This window comes from Harmonia axyridis, chromosome 1 (assembly GCF_914767665.1).
Source record: "Harmonia axyridis chromosome 1, icHarAxyr1.1, whole genome shotgun sequence".
Lineage (NCBI taxonomy): Eukaryota > Metazoa > Arthropoda > Insecta > Coleoptera > Coccinellidae > Harmonia > Harmonia axyridis.
This window is the reverse complement of record NC_059501.1, coordinates 1822392-1836772: the sequence shown is the minus strand read 5'-3', so window position 1 is coordinate 1836772 and position 14381 is coordinate 1822392. Positions and strand designations below refer to the sequence as shown.

The 14381-nt window shown below is 34.6% G+C and overlaps 1 protein-coding gene and 1 long non-coding RNA gene across 3 annotated transcripts; one reads left to right on the top strand and one right to left on the bottom strand.

Annotated features, from left to right (window-relative positions):
* Positions 1-1691: 1691 nt before the first annotated feature.
* Positions 1692-4186, bottom strand: LOC123671578. Its single transcript, XR_006746125.1, has 2 exons — positions 3032-4186; positions 1692-2979 (listed from the first exon to the last, which is right to left on the bottom strand). It is a non-coding gene; the product is annotated as an uncharacterized LOC123671578 (long non-coding RNA).
* A 2625-nt stretch (positions 4187-6811) lies between these two features.
* Positions 6812-12312, top strand: LOC123671577 (phenoloxidase-activating factor 2). Of its 2 annotated transcripts, none has more exons than XM_045605499.1 (3): positions 6812-6968; positions 8659-9047; positions 11149-12312. In XM_045605499.1, exons 2-3 carry the CDS (start codon positions 8704-8706, stop codon positions 12086-12088), a joined length of 1284 nt encoding a protein of 427 aa, XP_045461455.1. In that variant the 5' UTR covers positions 6812-6968; positions 8659-8703; the 3' UTR covers positions 12089-12312. The 2 variants fall into 2 exon arrangements, with proteins under 2 accessions (XP_045461455.1, XP_045461456.1); XM_045605500.1 differs by having other exon boundaries at positions 6837-7125.
* Positions 12313-14381: the final 2069 nt, after the last annotated feature.

Genomic DNA, 14381 nt, shown 5'->3' with positions numbered 1-14381 from the left:
TTTATCTAAAGGGTGTTTTTTTAGAGCTATAGAACTTCAAATTGCAATAAAACAACGATGGATTATTCGATTGACATGATTTTATTTATCCGCAAGATAATCTTGTGGCATTACATTTTAAATATGATTTCTGGCATATGACCGCCACGGCTGGCTCGGATGTAGTCCAATCTGGACGTCCAATTTTCGATGTCTTTTTCCAACATTTGTGGCCGTATATCGGCAATAACACGCCAAATGTTGTCTTCCAAATGGTCAAGGGTTTGTGGCTTATCCGCATAGACCAATGACTTTACATAGCCCGACAGAAAGTAATCTAGCGGTGTTAAATCACAAGATCTTGGAGGCCAATTCACAGGTCCAAAACGTGAAATTAGGCGGCCACTAAACGTGTCTTTCAATAAATCGATTGTGGCACGAGCTGTGTGACATGTTGTGCCGTCTTGTTGGAACCACACCTCTTGGACATCATGGTTGTTCAATTCAGGAATGAAAAAATTAGTAATCATGGCTCTATACCGATCACCATTGACTGTAACGTTCTGGCCATCATCGTTTTTGAAGAAGTACGGACCAATGATTTCACCAGCCCATAAAGCGCAACAAACAGTCAGTTTTTTTGGATGTAACGGTGTTTCGACATACACTTGAGGATTAGCTTCACTCCAAATGCGGCAGATTTGTTTGTTGACGTAGCTCATTCAACCAGAAGTGCGCTTCATCGCTAAACAAAATAAAATGGACGTAGAGCGCGATACGTATTCCGCACATAACCATTATTTTCGAAATAAAATTGCACTATTTGCAAGCATTGTTCAGGCGTGAGTCTATTCATGATGAATTGCCAACCCAAACTGAGAATAAATCACTTGACAGCTGTTGAATCGGTCACCATCTTGAATAGTAATGCCAACTTAAAGTTATATACCTCGAAAAAAAACACCCGTTACTTGAAGTATACAGGGTGTTTCCTAATTACGTTACAAAACTTCTGAGGGTGATTATGATTATTATATCGTTTAAAAAAAAGGTTTCTATAAAGATATGTCTGGAGTTGTTTCGTTTTAGAAGTTCAAAAGAAGGGACATAGGTTATAAAGAATCCCAATTCAACTCTGTCCATCCGGCTGGCCAAAACATTGAATTTCGAAAGGAAGGACCTGAAAACTTGTATTCAATAATACACTATCATGTGATAAATTCTAGTTAATCGGCTGAGACAATTATGGAAAAAATAAAAATCTGTGGAAATTAGAAAAAATATTTTTATTACACCTAGATTTTGGATTTGAGAAGCTTTAATTATTTTTGTAAGAAATAGTAAAAATAATAATACAATAATATATTTATTCTATATTGCATTCAAAATCACAAAGGCAATTCAAAATAATTAGAATGAAATAGTCAATTTTTTTTATTTATAATAAATAGGAATACATTCAGGATAAACCCAGAAACAGTTTTCTGTTGAATAATATGCCATATCATACGAAAAAATAACCCCATTACCTCAAATTACATAATATGACAAAAACAAAACACAATATAGGTAAACAAATTAAATATCAATTATTCGAAAGTCAACAACAAATTAAGTCACAATTAATTCACTAATTCATGGGAGATCCTTCTTTAACACTCTTTTGAGCGTCGAGAAATTATATTGAAAAAGGTCCAAGCCATAAGAAAATGCCATATAAGTATCCATCAATGCCTTGGAATATAGAAAATTTTCATAGAATAATAATGACAAACAAAAAAAAATATATAAAATACCTCAGTGCACACAGAAGAGAAAATCAATTTTGTAATAAAAAAAATAATAATAATAAATGTCCTAAGATTTTAGGTTTATAAAGAAATATTCTTAAAAGTCTGTAAACAAATACATCTTCCACCTTTGTACCCCTGCTGATCTCTTCGATTCTTATGTAGTCCTGGAGGCTGACCATTAGTCTTTCAACAAAGATTAAGTGATTCTTTGATAAATATTTTCTGGAGCTCTGATTGGCAGTATATTAATTGAAAGACTACTGACAAACAGAGAAAAAGAAATACTTGCCAATGTGCCATAGGAAAGCAAGTTATGGATGCTATAGGTTACAACCAACAGATGAGAATGGTTATAACCTATATTACCAATAGCTTGTTTCCCATGACACATATCAATGTGCCATAAACAAAAAAGCTATGACACATATCGATGTGTCATGGACAACAATCTATTGGTGCTAAAGGTTACAACCAACAGATGAGAATGGATACATTGATGCATAGCCTGCTGTCTGCAACCACTTCTCCAGGTGCCACTATACCATCACCATCTAATATATCATGCTGCAAAGCTGATCTATTCGTTGTGGTATACATCAATGGTCCTTGCATAATGCATTTGTTTGGTTGGGATATCTTCTAAGGGTGCATTTAGTGGTCTTATAGAAGAGACGCTAAGCACTAGAGAATCTTCTATGTTATAACTATTGTAGCACATTACTGCATGGATACATTGATGTATAACTTAGTATATACACAAAGACTTTTGGTAAAAACAAAGAGTATATAACTAACAAATTATGATGTGTTACCAGCATCATATAGTGAAAACTATAGAGTATAGAACTAACAAATTATGATGCTGGTAACACATCATAATTTGTTAGTTATATACTCTTTGTTTTTACCAAAAGTTTTTGTGTATATACTAAGTTATACATCAATGTATCCATGCAGTAATGTGCTACAGTAGTTATAACATAGAAGATTCTCTAGAGCTTGGAGTCTCTTCTATAAGACCACTAAATGCACCCTTAAAAGATATCCCAACCAAACAAATGCATTATGCAAGGACCATTGATCTATACCACAACCAATAGATCAGCTTTGCAGCATGATGTATTAGATGCTGATGGTATAGTGTCACCTGGAGAAGTGGTTAAAGACAAGCAGGTTTTGGTGGACATGTCAACTCCTTCAGATGTCTCTGTAAAAAATTGTTATTTATTCATGTGTCTGGTCCTCTTCGCTCTACTTACCAAATAAAGATTTTCAACTATTTTCACGACAGCAATCCTACACCAATCCGGGTAGACTTCTTCTGTTGCTGTGGTAGATCGAGAGCAAGTCCTCGTCAAGAAAGACCTAACACTTGGATCTCCCAGGTATTGTTGGCCGTCAATTTTTAATCCGAAGTTTCAGACGATGAAGATGTTTCAAGAAAAAAAAATAAATAAATATCTAAAACAAGGAAAAGAATGCCTGAAAAAATCTTTAAAGGTGTCAGAGTTGAATCGAGGATGTTTCTTTTGGAAGAAATCTTCGTATGGTAATTTAGAATAGATTCACCAATTTTTTCTCAACAAAAAAATGTTTAGTTTTTCTTTTATATCACTTTGAGAATTGAAAAGTTTTTCAATCGTCATTGAAAAGATTGCTACAATCTAATACGAGTTTTTCTAAAAAAAATACATTCTCGTGTATTTCAATGTAAAATACAGAATATCAATAAATGGAAATATTATCAAATAAGAAAACAATAAATGATCATTGAATTCAAGGAGTATTTTGGAAGAAATTGTAATAGCATGATAAGGAAAAAATGTTGAAATTTTCATCATTGAAATAATTGAGATACGACTTCAATTTTCAAAGTGATATAAAACAAAAACTATACATTTTTTTTTGTGGAAAAAATCAGTGAGTTCATTCTAAGCTGCAAGAATTGATCAAGCATTTTCCGCACCTAATTAAAATGAATCTGAATACCTAGTGAGAAAGGTATTGTACACCTTTTTGTTCTCTTATTATATTGAACATCCACAGTTTTGAAGACTAGGTACTTACTTAGATGTTCGGCGGCTTTTCAGAAATCTCCTCTATAGTATTTTTAAATCCCAAGGTGATATAATATAGTAATATATCGCTAGTCCACACAATTCTATAGTAAATATATTGAGAAATTAAAAAATTTTATTCTCGAAATCAATCGGATTTTAACTATGAAAATTTGAAATAATTCTCGATATACTCACATGTACATTCAGGAAGTGATTGAAACTTGTTCTTTTTCGGGCGTCCACATGTAACAAAAAAAAAAACAACAAATATAACTTTTTTTTCGATAATTGAAATCCGATCGAAAGGCAACACACAATTCAAATTTCTCAGTTAAGTGTTGTAGACCGAAAATAATGAATTTCAAAAATTCATGAGCATGACCGAAGTTATATGATATCAAGCTTTATAAAAAAGATCTGTAAACAAAGTATTGGAATTGCATCTACCTATAGTTTATTTATATTCTATTTTTGAATTAAGTAAAGTTATATCTGTTTTTTGTTCTTCAATGAGTAATCCAAAAATCTAAAAAATTCTGATTCCTATATATAATTTTCACTGAGTATTCAATCGAAAAATATATTTAGAAATGTGAAAGCATTTCACTATATTTCTACATTATAGAACCTGAATTCCAATTTATGAAATCATGACTGTATGCGCCCCTCCGAAATTTCGAAAATTTGATAAAATTTTTCATACCTAACCCTTAGAAAATTGAAAAAAAATAAAAGTACCTTCATGAGAATATTGTACGATTTCACTGATTGATTCGACTCTGTAGATCTCGAAAATCCTCACAGTTGGGCGATCAGTACATTATTTCAGAAATTATAGGTAAAAATATGAAATTTTCCAGAAAAAAATTGATAATATTCCCGAGGCTGCAACATGTTCTGGACTCAAGCTACGCCCTTGAAACCTCAGTATGTGTTAGATCGGAACTTGATGTTCTCCGTTCCCTAATGGATTAGAGCAACTGGTTGCGGAAAAATGGAAACGGAAAAATGCTTCCCGTGTAACCGAATGTTATAGATATCTATTGTCTCAAACCCCAATGTGCAAATTTTCAGCTCAAAATTATGATCAGTTTTCCATAAAAGTCTAATAGGCCATCCCGGTGAATCACCCTGTATATAATTAAAATATACATACAGTGAAGAACTTTTTTCAAATGAAACCTGGATCATTTTGATTCATTTCAAAAGGACCCAATCAGCAAAGATTCTACTTTGCTGGTGATCGACCAGATTGAGTTCGTTCGTTTCGTTGATGTTAACTATACTTTAAAAGACTATGCAAAATACATAATGTCGTTTGTGAATAGTCTGAGATATCTGAAATTTTTATTTGAAACTGATTTCTATATTTCAGTTCAGTTAAATTTTATATGGGTGTAACTTGGAACCATCAAATGGATTTTGGCCATTAACAAAATCAAAGTATAGGGTGTTTTTTTTTGAGGTATATAACTTTAAGTTGGCATTACTGTTCAAGATGGCGACCAATTTAACAGCTGTCAAGTGATTTATTCTCAGTTTGGTTTGGCAATTCATCATAAATAGACTCACGCCTGAACAACGCTTGCAAATAGTGCAATTTCATTTCGAAAATAATGGTTCTGTGCGGAATACGTATCGCGCACTACGTCCATTTTATTTTGTTTAGCGATGAAGCGCACTTCTGGTTGAATGGCTACGTCAACAAACAAAACTGCCGCATTTGGAGTGAAGCTAATCCTCAAGTGTATGTCGAAACACCGTTACATCCAGAAAAACTGACTGTTTGGTGCGCTTTATGGGCTGGTGGAATCATTGGTCCGTTCTTCTTCAAAAACGATGATGGCCAGAACTTTACAGTCAATGGTGATCGGTATAGAGCCATGATTACTAACTTTTTCATTCCTGAATTGAACAACCATGATGTCGAGGAGCTGTGGTTCCAACAAGACGGCGCAACATGTCATACAGCTCGTGCCACAATCGATTTATTGAAAGACACGTTTGGTGACCGCCTAATTTCACGTTTTGGACCTGGACTTGTGATTTAACACCGCTAGACTACTTTCTGTGGGTCTATGTAAAGTCATTGGTCTATGCGGATAAGCCACAAACCCTTGACCATTTGGAAGACAACATTCGCCGTGTTATTGCCGATATACGGCAACAAATGTTGGAAAAAGTCATCGAAAATTGGACGTCCAGATTGAACTACATCCGAGCCAGCTGTGACGGTCATATTCCAGAAATCATATTTAAAATGTAATGCCACAAGATTATTTGCGGATAAATAAAATTCATGTCAATCGAATAATCCATCTTTGTTTCAATGCAATTTAAAGTTCTATAGCTCTAAAAAAAACACCCTTTATTAAGGATCCCATTTCCATATATCATATTTCGTTTGAAATATATCGTGTATACCTACAAATTTCATTCTGACCACAAATTATTCATCAGTGAGTGTTAACCACAAACCCTAAGCACTCAAAAACCACAAACCTCTATCTTTGTTTTCAAGTTAAACAACTTTGTGGTATGTTGATGTTGAAATAATTAGATATCACATGAAATATACTAATTTTAATCATATACACGAATATTCTTTTGTTAACTATAATGGTCTATCAACGAAGAAGCATTCGTTATCTCTTCAAATTCGATCAATTCGATTCGAAGGCTGAAAACTGGTAATGAAATTAAGTAATTCCCAACAGCTCTTCGATCAAGCTCTTGACACACATAATCACGATCAAACCAAGTACCACCTAGCTTCATATACTATCAATTTGAATTTTCCGTTTTAAGACGACACAAAAGCTGATAACGACCTGAACTGCTATATATTAAGGTGTCTCTTTTAGGGGAATACCCTCTTGGAAAAAAGTAAAGGTCAACGCGATCCAAGAATTCTCAAGAACTGGTACTTGGTGTTTCCAACAAAATCTGCCTCCCACCACACCGTGATTATTGATAAGCAGATTAGCGAAACAAGCTTCGGTTTCCTTTGGAGGTGGACTCTGTATACACTGTGTCTGACAGACCAAGAACATCAATTGTATATTATTGAATGTGACGTCAATAACGTTCAAGGTGTTGTTGTTGCGAGATCTATCACAGTTTTCGTTTTTATCTGGTGAGTTTCATCGAAAATGTCAAGTTTAGTCTTCGATTGAGGATGTTCAAGTGCTTAAAATTGTTGGATAAGTCATCCTAGTATCATCAATACCAACGTATTTTATTGTTTTCGTATGTTATATATTGTTTTCGAGTTCTTGTTGAGGAGTTGAAAAGTGAGTTTTCGAGTTGAGTGTCTTTGTATTGCATCGAATTCAAATCTTAATTCAACGTAGTACCTTCAAAATACAATGCATAATGAGTTTTTTCGTTAGAGAATTTTGAAAAATCGATCTCTCGTCAAGAAAACATCGAAAACTATCACGATCACAATTTCACAGAAAAAAAAATATTGAAAAAACCTCCGACGCGAAGAATCTTTTGTGCCTTCATTCAAATTTGTATTGAGGTAGTTTCTTACGAAATTTTGTATGATTCTTCAAACCGCTAACAAGTACTAGATTTCTGCTTGATTCAGTGTTAACTTTCAGAAGAATATTGCAGCTTTTATCACAGTTTGCAAATTTTGGATTCTATGTACTGAATACAGTCTTGTGAATAAAAATATGAATTCCTGATCTGTCTAATTTTTCAAAATATGTGCCCCAAAGTTCGCCTTTTAACAATCATAATATAATGCATTTGGGGACTTAAAACTACTTAATAACTTGTTTTCGAAATATTCAAGTTTACTCTCAAGTGGCTTTTATTCAATGGCCTGCTAGATCTTCCGATCTCAACCTGTCGATTATTCTCCTTCGGGTTATGTAAAACCAACTGTCATATACAGGGTTCAGCAATAGTGGCGCGATGCTTCAAATCCTTAGTTGGGGAAGAGATAGACATCTAACATTTTATAAAGTAATCTTATTGCTTGACCACTGCGTAATAAAATTATTTTCGGTAGCACAGCTTGTTTCTGGATGGGTTTCAAATTTGTTTGTCCAATGGACAAAATCAAATATTCTCCATACTTCATCTTCACTTCGAAAATATCGATGGTTTTCGAGATATTTAGGATGACATATCTTTTTTTTTCAATATAAGTCACTCAAAATATTTGATATTCTATTGGAATTTATTATTGTTCAAATATCGAACATGAGTTATTCTCTGGCACAATTTATCTGAAAAACAACTTTTCAGAGTTTTCGAACGAAAATTTGTAGAATTTTCCTCATTTTCAATTGTCTACATTTTGTCTATGTACAAACAAAGGCTCTTCAAATATATAATTTCAAGGAATCTCTTTTCGAAGTGAAGATTAGTGTTAAGTATCTTAATCTATATTTAGAACTGAAAAAATTTAATTATGTTAGATCGGTTCTATTGAAACAACAAAGTTAGGACCTGTCCAGAAAAATCTAAACGCCATGTGTGACTGAAAAAATTTTCATTATGTAGTGCTCAAGCAATTAGATAACTCTTTGACATTTCTATGTCTTCCTCAACTGGAGACCCTGTATATTGCAGCTATATCCATGAAAACCCAAACCTGTTTAAATCACAGGGAAATCAGATTCACAAGTTTTATCATTGAAAGTATTGAACCTAACACTTGGTCATATTAATACCAAATTGTTCAAGTTTTGAGGAAACCATTAAGATCAAAGAAAGCATGTTTATCACTTCTGTTATCACTCAAGCAAGGTCAATGAAGTCGACCTAATAAATAATAGATAACTCTTAGTCATTGCCAATAATTATAGGTTACTGGTGTACTCCAGATCAAGAACAATCATTCCCGATTTAAAATGCAGAGATTAACAACCATATTCTTGGTATTGTCTTGCACAACGACGATCTTGTGTCAACAGCAACAAGGAGGCGATCTTACAGATTTGATCAACTCCGTCTTCACTACACAAAAACCTGCAACAAACAATCCCAATCCTTCTAGGGGAGGAGACACTGGAACTGGTGGTAACACTGGAACGGGTGGTAACACTGGAACAGGTGGTAATACCGGTGGTGGAGGCCTCAACTTAGATCCAAACACAGGTGGGATACCAGGAACAGGACAGTGTAACTGTGTACCATACTACCTCTGCAACAATGGCTCTGTCAACACCAATGGTGAGGGAGTCATTGATATAAGGTGAGTTTTTATTTGGAGATGGTGATTTTCATTCTTTCAACGAAGTAACCGAAAAAAACATTGTTAAAAGAACTTTTCAAAAATATTTTACGAACTTAAATAAAGGGTGTTTTTTTTTAGAGCTATAGAACTTTAAATTGCAATGAAACAACGATGGATTATTCGATTGACATGAATTTTATTTATCCGCAAGATAATCTTGTGGCATTACATTTTAAATATGATTTCTGGCATATGACCGCCACGGCTGGCTCGGATGTAGTCCAATCTGGACGTCCAATTTTCGATGACTTTTTCCATCATTTGTGGCCGTATATTGGCAATAACACGGTGAATGTTGTCTTCCAAATGGTCAAGGGTTTGTGGCTTATCCACATAGACCAATGACTTTACATAGCCCCACAGAAAGTAGTCTAGCGGTGTTAAATCATAAGATCTTGAAGGCCAATTCACAGGTCCAAAACATCATGGTTGTTCAATTCAGGAATGAAAAAGTTAGTAATCATGGCTCTATACCGATCACCATTGACTGTAACGTTCTGGCCATGATCGTTTTTGAAGAAGTACGGACCAATGATTCCACCAGCCCATAAAGCGCACCAAACAGTCAGTTTTTCTGGATGTAACGGTGTTTCGACATACACTTGAGGATTAGCTTCACTCCAAATGCGGCAGTTTTGTTTGTTGACGTAGCCATTCAACCAGAAGTGCGCTTCATCGCCAAACAAAATTCTCTCATGAAAATCGGGAACAACGGCAATCTCATTTTGCACTATTTGCGAGCGTTGTTCAGGCGTGAGTCTATTCATGATGAATTGCCAAACCAAACTGAGAATAAATCATTTGACAACTGTTAAATCGGTCGCCATCTTGAACAGTTAGGCCAACTTAAAGTTATGTACCTCGAAAAAAAACACCCTTTATATGCCAAATTCAAGTTGTGAAGTGAAGGGACTAAAAAAATCAAACTTCAACACCCTGTATCTTGAAAACAAAGTGTTTGCGGGTCTATGTTTACAGTACTTTTTTTTCTTGAAATGATCCGAGTGATCTATCATTTTCATTCTTAGGTCCATTTCAAGGAACACCCTGTATAGGTAGTCATATTTTGGACTAGGCCGAATTTCATGGCGTTTGTTAGTTCTATTCAAAGTAATTCTGAAATTTTTCAACATTTCAAGAAATGTCTATTCAAAATTAATCTCTATAAATGAATTTAAAAATCTGTTAGAAGAAATAATGAATCGAGTAATGAATCAACTCTTATTATTCAAATGCAGTACACATCAAACAAAACAACATGAGATCAATGCATGAATATCATTTGTCTCTATCTAGAAGTATGTAGAATACAAATTATTCCCATAAAAAAAATCTACGAGTAAAAAAAGAAAATTATATAAGCCTGAAACTTGATATGCATTTAAAAGAGTTAATTGATGCATACATTATTGCAGATAGATTATCCATTCAATTATGTACCAACATGACTCAAATTAATTCTTCGAAAATAATAATAATGCGAATTTCCAACAAGATTGAATCTGAATTAACACATTGATATTCTGTTAGAGTGTTGGTGGTTCAACGAGTTATACAAATTTAAAAATCCTTGGACAACACAAACCTTGAAAAACTCAAGACGTTAAGAGGCTTACATAAGTTTAATATGTCAAGTTTTAATCTTCAAACACTCAACAAGGTTGTGATGCAAATCCAGGCTGGTTCGCCTCAAATATAAGGCTTGGTCTAAAAAAAGTCAATTTTCATGGTTTTTATAATATACGATTGTTGAAAACCATTTCATAGCATGAATCGATTAAAAGCAATGAATTAAATGAAGATAATTCATAATATATACTGAGATTTCTTCTTTTCAACATAGAATATTATCATTATCTATACAAGTATAATATTCATTGAAGGTAATCATGCATACTCGAGAATTGTACTCTTTACATTTATACGAAATCAAATCGCGATTGAAAACCTACTTAAACCCCAACTGGTGTTCCACAAGGCTCAGTTTGAACCCCAATTATAATCCATACACCTTCAATACAACTCCTTCCAAACCAAAACTGACTTCTTCATTTTGCAGAATCAACGAAGGGCCTTGTAACGACTACATCGACATCTGTTGCGAAAAAGACCAAACAGCCGAAACTCCCATAACACCAGCACCCCGTCCTGAAAGAAACACAGGCTGCGGCTACAGAAATCCAGATGGCATAGCCTTCAGGATAACAGGAGCCAATGACAATGAGGCCCAATACGGGGAGTTTCCTTGGATGGTCGCCATCCTCAGAGAAGAGACTGTGCAAGGTTCAACCAACGTGCTCAATGTCTACCAATGTGGAGGTGCTCTAATTCACCCTAGGGTTGTAGTGACCGCTGCCCACTGCGTTACAGCCAAAGACAAGAGGTTCAAGATCAGGGCAGGGGAGTGGGATACCCAGACCAAAAAGGAGCTGTACCCTCACCAAGACAGACAAGTGCAGAGGGTGGTTTCACACAGGGAATACTACGCTGGGGCTTTGTACAACGATATAGCCCTTCTTCTCTTGGACACCCCTGTGGAAATAGCAGAGAACGTCAATGTTATCTGTTTACCTCAGCAGGACGAGGTCTATGACAACTCCAGGTGCTTTGCTAGTGGATGGGGTAAAGATGTATTTGGTAAAGAAGGAAAGTACCAGGTGATCTTGAAGAAGATCGACCTGCCGATGGTACCAAGAGACAGGTGCGTGGACGAGTTGAGAAAGACACGTTTGGGCAAGTACTTCGAGCTCCACAAAAGCTTTGTGTGTGCTGGTGGTGAGAAAGGAAAGGACACCTGCAAAGGAGATGGTGGTAGTCCCTTGGTGTGTCCACTGAAAGGACAGTCCGAGAGGTATGTCCAGGTTGGAATCGTAGCCTGGGGTATTGGTTGCGGAGACACCAACACACCGGGTGTTTATGCTAACGTGGCCAAGTTCAGGAACTGGATTGAAGAACAGCTCAATCTTTTGGAGGTACAAGGCAAGCCTTTCGAGTATTAGTGGTGTTAGCGAAATGGTTTGAGTTGAAAGGACAGTCTTGGTTGCAAGGCTGATATGTGATGTTTTTATGTTGATTTTATTTGGAGAATTTGATGCTTTTATTCGTGAGGATATATCTTAACAAGTGCCACTGTTCGTGTCTTATGAACACTCAACGATGAACCTGATTTTATTGTCAGAAAAAATTGTTACTGTCTAATAAATTCGATATTTTATTAATTATACATAGTTTTTTATTGTTTTGATCCTACAGAAATTAAATTTTCTTTAATAATATTTTTTTTAATAACTATCAAGTAGTTAATGTGGTTCCTGCGATAGTTTTACTATCACGATAGTATTATCGTCCTGAAGATAAGCCTCAAAAGTAAAACCATATTGAATGAACATTTGACAAGGACTAACAAAATATTGAGATTGGCTACAATCCCGAAATTTTGGGAAGAATTTAAGCAATTAACGAATTTAACTAATATCTTTAGACCAAACATGTGACCTGAAAATTACAAGTATGTAGTGTAACGTTACAATTGCCCATGAGACTCTAAGGACTAATTTCTAGGGGTGGTTTGGCTTATTTGGCAACAAAACTCCTACCCAGGTTTTTACAAATTTAATAAAATCAAAATATACAATGATCGATCCTTTTCACTCCAAACAAATAATAAAATAGAAACTTAACTTAGAACGATTTTAAATGAGCCACTCTGCCACTAGGATGGAACCTCTTCTGTATATTATCTTCAGCCTTCTGAACACCAATTCTTATCAGGAAGCTATAGTACTCCAGTCCTCATTCAACGAAGTTGGTGTGATAATGCCAGGTATTTCGCAGGAATTCTTTCAGATTCAGAGAGTAAAGTGGTCTAACATACGTACTATCCCAAATTCTGTATCTCAAGGAAGTAGTTCTTGATAATTTTCAATCCCAAGAAAGGTTTTCCTTGTTCCAATCCCACGGGAGGTTTCTTCGTTCTAATCCCACGGGAGGTTTTCTTCGTTCTAATCCCACGGGAGGTGCGAGAATCCCGACACAATTCTCGCCGATAAATAAGATTCCGAGTCTCAAATTAAATTAATAATGACTGAAATCTAAATCTACTACTAAATCTACTTATTCTTACTGGAGTCTCAATCATCATTGAAAATCTTTCAGAAAATTCTCTCCAGGAACGCGCAGATCCGAAAGTACACGATATGAAACGATTAATTGACAAATTACCGCGTCTTCAAAAATTCCAGTAGCGTAACATGGAATGAAGCGTGCAAAATCGTTGCAGTAGGTCTTGAAGTAAATTTTTGCATGAATTTTTTATAAATTATAAATTCAAAAATGATCAAAAAACCAAAAATTATCCGAAGATCAAATTGATTGATTAACAAGGAAGCATACTGACGTCAGGGAGTCAGGAGCTTTTGAGCGCTTGATATGTAATTAATAAATCACATCAGTGTAATTAATAAATCACAAAAGGTTCTGAGTTCATATCGCTGTTCGAATATTTGTTTTTCAATCATTTCATAACTGAAAATTCGATCGAGATGAAAATTTAAAGTAACAATATAAGCTCTTGCAGAATTTCATGCCCATTGCATAACAAGAATCAAAGAAATTTCAAGAAAAAGAAAAATATCATCAGTGTTGCGATTTTCGTTTTTGGTATGACCTAAAAATTTCAAACTAAGTGCTGATCACATAATCAGAATCATAGAAAATTCAAGAAAAATATTGAAAAAGAAATGCATACCAATATTTCCGTGACAACAAAGCACTGAAATGAAGTCAGGGATTTTTTATTGTTTTGACTTGTTTATTCATGCGCCAATAACGCCCTTGGATACCAAATATATCGATATACAATTTTGTGGTCTCCAAAAGTTAAATCGGCGGTTGTTTTCTTTTTTTATAATTTTATTTTCTTCTTGTTTCAAATAGGTATTACTAAATTTTAACTCGATCGTTTCTGTTTTTACTGAAATATATTTTTTCTCCGATGGTCTTCTTGAATATTCCATGGTTCTTTTCGTTCTATATAAAATTAAGTATTTAGCATATATACAAATTTTTGAATCGATCGTTTCAAACATGTCAATTTTTCAATTCCAACGAACATGAGCATTCGAGATCAAATTTAAAGTTATTGAATTTACGGGCAGAATTGAATATGATGTCTCTGAATTCTTCATCATTTTCTCCTTTTAAGATCAATCTCAGTTTGCTATTCGATAAGTACAGATATCGTGAGGAAATTATAGAATTATATAGAATATAATTGTTTCATGTTGTTTTGCT

Coding starts and splice junctions, on each gene's coding strand:
- LOC123671577 (XM_045605499.1), top strand. CDS start 8,704: ATGCAGAGATTAACAACCATATTCTTGGTATTGTCTTGCACAACGACG. Junction 9,048..11,148: donor GAGGGAGTCATTGATATAAG/GTGAGTTTTTAT, acceptor TTCATTTTGCAG/AATCAACGAAGGGCCTTGTA.